The 11,367-nt window shown below is 46.7% G+C and overlaps 1 protein-coding gene across 1 annotated transcript in view; it reads left to right on the top strand.

Annotated features, from left to right (window-relative positions):
- Positions 1 to 11,074, top strand: part of LOC125482830 (ribosome biogenesis protein BRX1 homolog) — a 15,917-nt gene extending 4,843 nt beyond the window's left edge. Inside the window, exons 2-9 of the mRNA XM_048595334.1 lie at positions 803 to 914; positions 1,960 to 2,003; positions 2,948 to 3,018; positions 4,030 to 4,079; positions 5,050 to 5,123; positions 5,225 to 5,275; positions 5,998 to 6,099; positions 10,820 to 11,074. Of these exons, the coding sequence (XP_048451291.1) occupies positions 803 to 914; positions 1,960 to 2,003; positions 2,948 to 3,018; positions 4,030 to 4,079; positions 5,050 to 5,123; positions 5,225 to 5,275; positions 5,998 to 6,099; positions 10,820 to 11,059 (744 nt within the window). The 3' untranslated portion in view covers positions 11,060 to 11,074. The remainder of the gene's footprint in view (positions 1 to 802; positions 915 to 1,959; positions 2,004 to 2,947; positions 3,019 to 4,029; positions 4,080 to 5,049; positions 5,124 to 5,224; positions 5,276 to 5,997; positions 6,100 to 10,819) is intronic.
- Positions 11,075 to 11,367: the final 293 nt, after the last annotated feature.

The following is an 11,367-nucleotide window of genomic DNA, read 5'->3' as shown; positions in this document are numbered from 1 at the left end:
CTGACCCTCCGACAGTGCCGCGCTCCCTCAGCGCTGACCCTCCGACAGTACGGCGTTCCCTCAGCGCTGACCCTCCGACAGTTCAACGCTCCCTCAGCGCTGACCCTCCGTCAGTGCGGCGCTCCCTCAGCACTGACCCTTTTTCCCCCAATCTGAGGTTGAGTTGGACAGGCCTGTGGTCAGTGAGGCTTTAAATGGTTTTGAGTGACAGGCAGGAAAGTGGAGTTAAGGCCACAATCACAACAGCTGTGATGTTTGTGTGTTGCGGAGCAGGCTTGAGGGGCTGAATGGCCTCCTCTTGCTCCATGTTTTTGGCCTATAAGTCTGCCACGCTATTTATTGAGCTCATGGTTGATCTGTCTATGGCCTCAAATCTACATTCCCCACCTCCCTCCCATTACCTTTCACCCTGCTACTTAACAAGAATCAATCCACTCAGGCCTTGAAAATATCCCCTGACGCTGCTTCAGCCTCCTTTTCAGGAAGACAGTTCTGTAAAATCATGACCCTGTCTGAGAAAGAAATTTGGCTCAGCAGTTTTAAATTGGTGACTCCTGATTTTTAATCTGTGATCCCCTGTTCTAGATTTTGCTGCAAGACAAAGCTTCCTCTCCACTTATGGGAATCTTCAGTTTCAATGAAATTGCCTCTTGTGCTGCTACACTCTGGCCTAGCCTGCCCGAGCTCTTTCTCATGGCCTCCCCCTTCTCCTCTTTGTGATGTTGCTATGTTTCGGTGTTTGGTAGAGTTTGGTTTGAAGCAGCTAATGAATGTTTCCTTCCCTCTGTGTCCTCACCCCCAGGGACAATGGAAGAACAAGGAGCGGGTTTTGATCTTCTCCTCACGAGGGATTAGTTACCGAGCCCGGCACCTGATGCAGGATCTACGCACACTGATGCCTCACTCAAAACCCGGTCGGTGACAGAGCCATGCCTTTCAGTTTGAAACTTTGAGAGGATTCTCAATCGAATGTCACAAGGATTTCTGGAGACATCTGTTTTAAATTGAAACATAAATGATGTGGAGTTGTTTTGTGATATAATGTTCAGGTTTAGCTCTGGTTTTGAGGGGGGAATGTGAGCATTGCTGGCTCAGCCAGTTTTTATAAATATATCCAAGGCTGAGACAGACAGGGTTTAATCAGAAAGGCAATGAAGGGTTATGGGGAAAAGGTAGGAAAGTGGAGTTGAAGATTATCAGTTTAGAGAATGAGGAATGATCTCAATGAGACATATAGGGCTCTTCAGGAGCTTGACAGGGTAAATGCGGAGAGTATGTTTCCCCTCATGGGAGAGTCTAGGGCCGGAGGGCATAGCGTCAGAATAAAGGGGCACCAATTGAAGACTGAGATGAGGTGGAATGCCTCCTCTCAGAGGATCGAGAGTCTTTGGAACTCCTTGTCACAGAGAGCTGTGGGGGCAGAGCCCTTGTGTATATTTAAGGCTGGGATAGATTCTTGATCAGTCAGGGAATCAAGGGTTATGGGGAAAGGGCAGGAAAGTGGATGTGAGGAATGTTGGATCAGCCATGATCCTATTGAATGGGGGAGCAGGCTAGAGGGGGGCTGAACAGCCTACTCCTGTTCCTATTTCTTATGGTCTTTTAGAACAGCAATGATGTTGTTGAATCGCAGAGCTGACTCAATGGGCTGATTAGCTTACTCTTGTTCCTCAGAATTTTGGAATTGCTTTAACAGAAGGAGGCCATTTTACCTACCATGTCTGCATCATTACTGACTGGCAATCTCCTGCCTTTTCCCCATACTTCTACAAACCATTTCTATCTAAATAATCATCTGATGTGACCTGTGGGAGTCCTGCATGGGGAAAGGGTGAGAGGAGATTCCTGGAGCATCCCAGAGAGTGACCCTCATTGGGGAGGGGGTGGACTTGGAGGGTGAGCATCCTTGGATTTCTGAGCCCTTTGTAAAAGTAATGAAGGTTATTTTTCTCATTGCAGACACCAAAATGGATCGAAAGGACAAGCTGTTTGTGGTTAATGAGGTGAGCTGAGTGCTGGGGCTGGGCTAAGTGAGAACTAGATCCTGGAGCACACACAACATCAATCTGTGAGATGACAAGGAGTTTAAGTATTGATTCACTTTTCATACATTTGGGTTTGCGAGTAGGCAGAATTTGTGAGAGTTGATTCAGAAAGTGTGATGCCTATCAGCTGGGAACTCCATTGCCAGGATGTAGTGCAGTGTGAGCTGGGGCTATGAATCACACACTGTGCAAGGAGCCCTGAGATATTGGTCAGTTTGAGACATTATCATCCGGTTCAGAGAAATTATTACACCATCTGCTCACCAGTGATTCATCAGCACCAGACCTTTTTCAAAAAGCATTCACCAGGTGAAGTATCATTGGCCAGGCCAGTATTTATTACTCATCCCTAATTGCCCTATCGGTCTGGAGTCACATGTAGGCCAGACCAGGTATGGATGACATTTTCCTTCCCTAAAGGACATTAGTGAACCAGGTGGTTTTTATAACAATGGACAACAGTTACACAGTCATTGTTAGACTCTTAATTCTACATTTCTATTGAATTTAAATTCCACCATCTGCCGTGGTGGGATTCAAACCAGGGTCACCAGAATATATTTGCTGGGTTTTTGGATAAATCATCTAGTGATAATACCATTAAGCTATCACTCCCATGTATACAGGCATGTCCCTACTCCCTCTAGTATGCTCAGGAGACCCCCTCTCAATGTAGTGTCCAGCCTCTGCCTGGGGGAGGTGAGGGGAGGGGGATGATGCAGGGTGGTTCTGTGTTGGTGAGGGAACAGATTGTCCAGCACGTAGTGACTCTGTCCATTATGTCAATGCTCCTGGCTCTGAGCAGGTGTGGCCCAGTTTAAAAATTGGTAGCTAGTTAGTGAGTAGTAACCTATTCATCCCTTCAATTGGAGAGTCTGCTGATGGTGATTCTCTTTCCACAGATCTGTGAAATGAAGAATTGTAATAAATGCTTGTACTTTGAAGCGAAGAAGAAGCAGGACCTGTACATGTGGTGAGTATGTGACACTGGCAATCAGGTAATAGCAGCACGAGGACTGCTGGGTGAATTGTGAACGGGACACATAGGCTGCAAAGGGATTTTGATAGAAAGTGATTGGCTAAAACAAAGTGCAGTATACTCTGGGAAAGTAGCAACAGGAAAACAGTATTTTATTAATAGTGAGGAACCAGGAAACATTTGCTTTCAGAGTGATTTGGCTGTCCTTCCAACTGGAAACAAATGATATGCTTGCTTTTTGAATTCTGTCAGATGATGTAAGTGTCACGGGCCAGGCAGTATTTATTGCCCATCCCTAATTGCCCAGAGGACAATTCAGAGTCAACCACATTGCTGTGGGTCTGGAGTCACGTGTAGTCCAGACCAGGTAAGGATGGCAGTTTCCTTCCCTAAAGGACATTAGTGAACCAGATGGGTTTTATAACAATGGACAGCAGTTACATGATCGTCATTAGACTCTTAATTCCAAATGATTTGAACCCATGACCCCAGACTGTTACCTGGAGGTGGCATCGCTGGTTAATAATCTAGTAATAATACCACTAGACCATTGACTCCAATGCCTCATGATGTCTGCACCATCTCTGCAGCCGTAACATTGTATTCCTTGCCCTGTTCTATTACCCTAATGCACTTTGTATGGTATGATCTGCCTGTACTGCACACAAAACAAAACCTTTCACTGTACCTAGGTACATGTGACAATAATAAATCAAATCAAATTATTTACCTTCTCAAACCAACAAGAGTCAGGGTCTGTGGGAGAGAGAGGCAGAGGGAGGAGGGGAGAGGGCCATGTCTGGAGAGAGGGTCAGATCAGGTAGAGGAGGAAGGGACAGGATGGGCAGAGGTGGATAGCAGGAGGGAGGGATACAGGATTTTGGGCAGAACGGTGAGGGAGGGGGACGTGGCTTTAGGTACATTCTTTTTGCTCGGTTTGGGCAATTTGCAACCTATCGATCCAGCAGCTTCTAAATGATGTAAATTGTTTGTTCTATGTTTCAGGATCTCAAATGTTCCTCATGGGCCATCGGCCAAGTTTTTAGTACAAAACAGTAAGTGTCCTGTTCTCATTGAGGGCAGGCAGCTGGTTACTGGTTTCATGTTTCACTATGCTGATAGATTCTCCAGCTACAGCCCGAATGTTGTGGAGTTAGTGAGTACATCTCAGACTGGCCCAAACACTGACTGTGTGTCAGATAGCCTCGAGCTGACAGCCTAGACACACTTCTCTCAGGCTAGAGGAGACAGCAGCTTTCCAACCTGAGGGACGGTGTGTGACGGGCAGCTGAGATGTTGTTGGTGATGACGTTTGATTGTGTGTACAAACAGCGGTTTCCGTGTTACTGTCGGAGGGGAGTTCATCAACTATGCTTTCAGCGTGAGTGAGATCCCTGACCGAGGACAAGAGAGCTGATTGCGGAATAAATTGTAAAATTATGTAGGGGTTGGGGGAGATTGAGAATCAGCTAGAGAGTTATTGCGAACTGAAATAGGGTGCCTGACATGGAGCTGGAAGCAGATTTGGGAAGGATCTTCCTGGAGTATTGTGGAAATCGACAGGCTCGTGGGGAAAGCGGCAGATTCCACCTCATTGGGTCAGAACAGTGGGACCAAAGGGCCTCTTCCTGTTACTGTAACATCCTACCATCACGGGTATAAACAGTGCCAGTCACCCTGTGTGGTGCATACCCTTTGGGATTACTGGCACAGGGAATGGGATCCCTCACTGCTGGGATCCAGTGGTCCAGTTTGGGTGATCACCATGAGCTGAGTTACTGAGGGAGAAGTAACCCACTGCTTGCAAACATTTTAATAACTTGTTACAATGATGGACCCTGAACAGAGATATTGTGACTCCTTTACACATAACCCCTTCTCTCTCTCTCCCCCTCTCCCCACTCTTTACCTCCTTCACCCCACTGTCACCCTCTCCCCCCCCCCCCTCCCCCCCCCGCTGCCCCCCCCCTCCCTCCCTCAATGCCCCCTCCCTCCCTCCCTCAATGCCCCCTCACACTCTCACAGTTCACACCCTGGATGAGCTGAAATTGACCGGGAACTGTCTGAAAGGTTCAAGGCCGTTACTGTCCTTTGATCCGGTAAGGAAATTGCTTCCCCTTCATTTCCTGTCACAAACTTTGTCATGGTTTTGCTGCAAGCTGCCAGTCTAATGGTTGTTTTCTATCTTTCTCCTGAATAGACATTTGATAAAGAACCTCATTATAGACTCTTGAAGGAACTCTTCATCCAGGTGAGTTTGTGTTTGCTGTGTCTCGGACCACAAGCACTGAAACCTATCCTCTCCAACAACGTCTCTTACCCTCAGCCAGGCCCACAAACCCATCTGAGAACTAGCCTCAATATTTTACAGGTGCACTTCGATCTAACACCAGTACACAGCATTATTGCCCGTCCCTGGTTGCCCTTGAGAAGGTGGGGGTGAGCTGCCTTCTTGAACCACTACAGTCCACATGCTGTGGGTTGACCAACAATGCCCTTGGGGAGGGAATTCTAGGATTTTGGGACGGTGAGTGGTTTGGAGGGGAAGTTGCAAGGGGTGATGTTTCCATGTATCTGCTGCCCATGTCTTTCTAGATTGAAGTGGTTATGGATTTAGAAGATGCTGTCTAAGGATCTTCGGTGAATCTCTGCAGCACATCTTGTAGATCATAGAATCCCTATTGTGCAAGAAGAGGCCATTTTGCCCCTCAAGTCCACACTGACCCTCTGAAGAGGAACCAACCCAGATCCAGGTCCCCTCTGCCCAATCCCTGTAATCCCACATTTGTCATGTCCAATCCACCTAACCTGCACATCTTTGGACGTTCGGTAGTACTACTGAGAGCGTCAGTGGGTACGGGGGTGGTGTGTTGTGAGTTGGCGTTGAGAGAATCTTGGCAAATAGCATGATACATATGGAGAGCCTACTTCACGGCAAGTACCTGACAATCTGTATAACCCATTGCCTTGTAGGTCTTTTCAACTCCTCGGTATCACCCAAAGAGTCAGCCGTTTGTCGATCATATCTTCACGTTCACCATCACTGACAACAGGGTCTGGTTCAGGAATTATCAGGTCAGTTGAAAGCTGTGTGTTGAAGTTCTGGTCTCTGGGCCAGAGGCTTCACTTCACCACAGTTTCACTGTGCACTGTACAAGAAGGACAGGTCGCACCTAAACTGGAGGGGAACCAATGTCCTCACAGGGAAGTTCGCTAGTGCTACTTGGGAGGGTTTAAACTAGAGTGGCAGGGGGCTAGGAACCAGAGCAGCAGGTCAGCAAGTGGAGGGATTGAGGGGCAGAAGCACGTTAGGACCAGTAAATCAGAAAGGACAGTCAGAAACAGGTAAATGAACATGATGGTACTAATGGGCTGAAGTGTGTTTATTTCAACGCAAGGAATGTTATAGGTAAGGCAGATGAGCTGTAGGTGAAACTTTGTTGTGGCTATTACACAGACTTCGTTGAGATGGGGACAGGATTGGCTGCTGAACATTCCAGGGTTTCATTGTTTTAGATGAGATATAGAAGGAGGTAAAAGAAGTGGAGGAGTTGCATGACTAATCAGGGAGAATGTCACAGCTACACTCAGAGAGAACATACCGGAGGGCTCATCCACTGAGGCAATATGGGTAGAGCTCAAAAATAAGATTGGTGCAATCATTGGGACAGGATTATACTATAGGCCACCCCCAACAGCCACTGAGACATTGAGGAACAAATATGTAGGCAGATTATGGAAAGATGTAATAACAACAGGATTGTCATAGTGGGTGACTTTACCTTCCCCAATATTGACTGGGTCTACCTTACAGCAAAAAGGGGTTAGACAGGGCAGAATTTGTTAAATGCATCCAACAGGGTTTCTTGAAACAGTATGTGGATAGTCCAACTAGAGGAGGGGCCACACTGAACATTGTATTGGCTAATGAGTCTGACCGGGTCACTGACCTTTCAGTCGCAGAGCATTTTGGAAATAGTGATCACAACTCCTTAAATTTTAAGATACCCATGAATAAGAATAAGTCAGGACCTTGTCGCGAGGTACTAAATTGGGGGGAGGGCAAATTATGTCAGTATTAGGCAGGAGCTAGGGAGTGTTAACTGGGAGCAACTGTTATCGGGCAAGTCTGCATTTCACAGGTGGGAACTATTTAAAGACCTGCTGGGGAGAGTTCAGGACTAGCATGTTCCAGTAAAGAGGAAGGTCAAGGATAGCAAGGAAAGGGACCTTTGGAAAATGAGGGAGATTGTGAATTTAGGGAAAAAAGAAACATATGTAAGATTTAGGAAGCTAAAATTGGACAGGGCCCATGAGGACTGAGGAAAGCAGGAAAGAACTCAAGTTAGGAATTAGGAGAGCAAGAAAGGGCAATGAAATATTCTTGGCAAGTAGGGTTAAAGACAATCCCATGACATTCGATACATACATTAAAGATAACAGGATAACTACAGAGAAGGTAGGAGCACTCAAGGATAAAGGGGGAAATTTGTGCTTGGAGGCAGAGGATGTGGGTGAGATCCGAAATGAGTACTTTGCATCAGTATTCACCCAGGTGAAGGATATGGAGGATAGTGAGATTAACATGGAGCATGCTAATATGCTAGGGCATTTTGAGATCAGGAAAGAAACGGTGTTGGATCTCTTGGAGAACATTAAAGTTGTTAAGTCCCTGGGGCCCGATGGGATCTACTCCAGGTTATTGAGAGAGGCAAGAGAGGAGATTGCTGGGCCTTGACCAAGATCATTGTATCCTCGCTAGACACTGGAGGGGTCCCAGAGGACTCGCAAGTAGCTAATGTTCTCTGTTCACGAAGGGAAATAGGGATAATCCAGGAACTACATACCAGTGAGTCTCACATTGGTGGTTGGAAAGCTATTGAAGAGAATTCTTAGGGACAGGATTTTTGCACATTTGGAAAAGCCGGCCTAATTAGGGACAGTCAGTGTGGCTCTGTGAGGGACAGGTTATGTCTTAGTAACTTGATTGAATTTTTGGAGGAGGTGACGAAGGTGATCGCTGGAGGCAGAGCAGTGGATGTTGTCTACATGGATTTTAGTAAGGCTTTCAACAAGGTCCCTCATGGTAGGCTCATCCAGCAGATTAAGATGCATGCGATCCACGGTGACTTGGCCATACGGATTCAGAATTGGCCTGCCCATTGACAACAGAGGGTAGTGGTGGAAGGATGTTTTTCTGGCTGGAGGTCCGTGACTGGTGGGTGTCCACAGAGATCCATACTGGGACCTCTGCTGTCTGTGATATATATAAATGATTCAGATGAAAATGTAGATGGGTGGGTTAGTAAGTTTGCAGACGATACAAAGATCGGTGGAGTTGTGGGTAGTGTAGAAGGTTGTCAAAGGATAGAGCAGGATACAGATCAGTTGCAGTTATGTGCGGAGAAATGGTAGATGGAGTTTAATCCATCTAAGTGTGAGGTGCTGCACTTTGGGAGATCAAATGTTAAGGAAAAGTGTACAGTTTATGGCAGGACCCTGAACAGCATTGATGTACAGAGGGATCTTGGGGTTCAAGTCCATAGCTCCCTGAAAGTGGCTGCAGATGTAGATATGGTGGTAAAGAAGGGTATGGCAATGCTTGTCTTTATTGGTCAGGGAACTGAGGACAAGAGTCAGGAAGTCATGTTGCAGGTCTATAAGACTTTGATTTGGCTACACTAAGAGTATTGTGTTCAATTCTGGTCACCACATTACAGGAAGGATGTGGAGGCTTTGGAGAGGCTGCAGAAGAGTTTTACCAGGATGTTGCCTGGATTAGAGGGTCTGAGCTATAAGGAGAGGATAGAAAATCTCAGGTTGTTTTCTCTGAAGCAGCAGGGGTTGAGGAGAGACTTGACAGAAGTCTGTAAAGTTATGAGATGTATCGATACGGTTAATAGTCAGAATCTTTTTCCCAGAGTTGAAATGTCTAAAACTCAGGGGTATGCATTAAAGGTGAGAGGGGAAAAGTCCAAAGGAGATGTGAGGAGCAAATTTTTTATGCAGAGAGTGGTAAGAGTCTGGAATGCACTGCCAGGGGTGGTGATGGGGGCAGATACAATAGGAGTGTTTAAGGGATTTTTAGATAAGCACATGCATAAGCAAGGAATGGAGGGATATGGACCAAGGGCAGGCAGAAGGGATTAGTTTAATTTGGCTTCATGTTCAGCACAACATCTTGGGCTGAAGGGCCTATTCCTGTGCTGTACTGTTCTATGTTCACCCCCAAACACAGGCTCAATTTCTTTCAAATGTTACCATGTGGTGTTTACAGATCAAAACCAGACCATTCAGTCTGTCAGATTTCTGCTCGACATGAATCTCCAGCCAGCCCGTCTTTACCTCACCCTGACAGTGTTTCTTATTCTCTCAGTAACTGCAGCCCAGTCAGTTTAGCATTGGTTAGGAAACTTCTAGAAACAATAGTACAGAATAGAATTAATAGTCACGTGAAGAAATTCAGGCTAAAGAAAGCCAGGATGGATTTCTTAAGAACAATACAGCACAGCAACAGGCCCCTTCGGCCCCCCAAACCTGTGCTGACACATCCTGCCCTTCCATACTAAAACTGTCGTTACTTCCTATTCATGTATTCATCCAGGTGTTTCTCGAATGCAGTGTTTCTTGAGGGAAAAGCATGTTTAATGAACTTGCTGGAGTTTTTTGAAGAGGTAACAGAAAGGCTCAATCAGGGTAATACTGTTGATGTAGTTTACATGGATTTCCTGAAGGTGTTTGATACAGTGCCACACAACAGCCTCATGAGGAACGTTCCAGGTTATGGAATAAAAGGGACGGCAGCAACGCGGATACAAAATTGGCCGAGTGAAAGGAAACAGAGTGTAATGGTCAATGGGTATCGTTCAGGCTGGAGGAGGGTTTGTAGTGGAGTTCCCCAGGGGTCAGTATTGGGACCCTGGCTTTTCCTGATCTTCATTAATGACCGGGATCTTGCTGTGCAGGGGACGATTTCCATGTTTGCAGATGACACGAAACTTTGAAGAATTGTAAACTGTGAGGAGGACAGTGTGAAACTCTAAAAGGACATTAACAAGTGGGTGGGTGGCAGATGAGGGTCAATGCAGAGAAGTGTGAGGTTGGAAGAACATTGAAAGACAATATAAATAAAGGGGTACAATTCTAAAGGCGAAGCAGGAGCAGAGGGAGCTGGAGGTATCTGTGCACAGATCACGTATGGAACATATTGTCTGAGAGTGTGGGGGGGGAGGCAGGTTGACTCGAGTGGTTAGGGTCTGGAATGTACTGTCTGAGAGTGTGGGGGGAGGTAGGTTCACTCGAGTGGTTAGGGTCTGGAATGTACTATCTGAGAGTGTGGGAGGAGGCAGGTTCACTCGAGTGGTTAGGGTCTGGAATGTACTGGCTGAGAGTGTGGTGGGAGGCAGGTTCACTCGAGTGGTTAGGGTCTGGAATGTCCTAAGAATATAAATGGTACACACTGCTGCTACTGAGCGTCAGTGGTGGAGGGAGTGGACGTTTGTGGATGTGGTGCCAATCGAGCGGCTGCTTTGTCCTGGATGGTGTCAAGCTTCTTGAGTGTTGTTGGGGCTGCACCCATCCAGGCAAGTGAGGAGTATTCCATCACACTCCTGAGTTGTAGATGGAGATCCTCCATTTATCACCTAACCTTGGGAATTCCAGCGTGGTCAAAGTAAAAGCCCAGTGGGGGTTACGTGGTGGTGAGGAACCTGTGCCCCAGCAGGAATTTCAGCTGCAGCTTCCTGACTGTTAGTTTCACAGGTTTCCATGACTGACTGCCTTGTCTCACTTGCAGATTATTGAAGAAGATGGAGCTCTGGTTGAAATTGGACCACGTTTTGTTCTAAACCTTATTAAGATTTTCCAGGGAAGTTTTGGGGGTCCAACACTCTATGAAAATCCCACGTACCAGTCTCCAAACATGGTAAGAAGTACCTCTGAACACAGCGAGTATTTCAATCCCCCCCGCCCCCCACAATCCAAAAGAAGCATGGACTACAGGGGAGTTCTGAATCCGCATCACACCTACTGGTGAGAGAATCAGCAGGCCATTGACACCTTACAGTGCTGTACGCTATTACCAATCAGGCCAGAACACTTACTGTACAATCCCTGCCTCAGTGACCATTCACTCACAGCAAGATCGTATCCAACTGCCCTGAAGTAATCAGCAGGTTTGAGGAATGGGTGACAGTTATCCTTTTCTTCCAGACAGGGCCGTAGGCTCTTAGACATCTGTCCCTGGGGCAATCAATACCTTGGTGTTTCTGATCTGAAAGAAACTGTCACCAGGAGTGCGGCGCTCCCTCAGCGCCGACCCTCCGACAGCGCGGCGCTCCCTCA

The sequence above is a fragment of the Rhincodon typus genome, chromosome 3 (genome assembly GCF_021869965.1).
Source record: "Rhincodon typus isolate 14 chromosome 3, sRhiTyp1.1, whole genome shotgun sequence".
NCBI lineage: Eukaryota > Metazoa > Chordata > Chondrichthyes > Orectolobiformes > Rhincodontidae > Rhincodon > Rhincodon typus.
The sequence above is the reverse complement of the archived record's forward strand: the minus strand, read 5'-3'. Positions and strand labels throughout refer to the sequence as shown.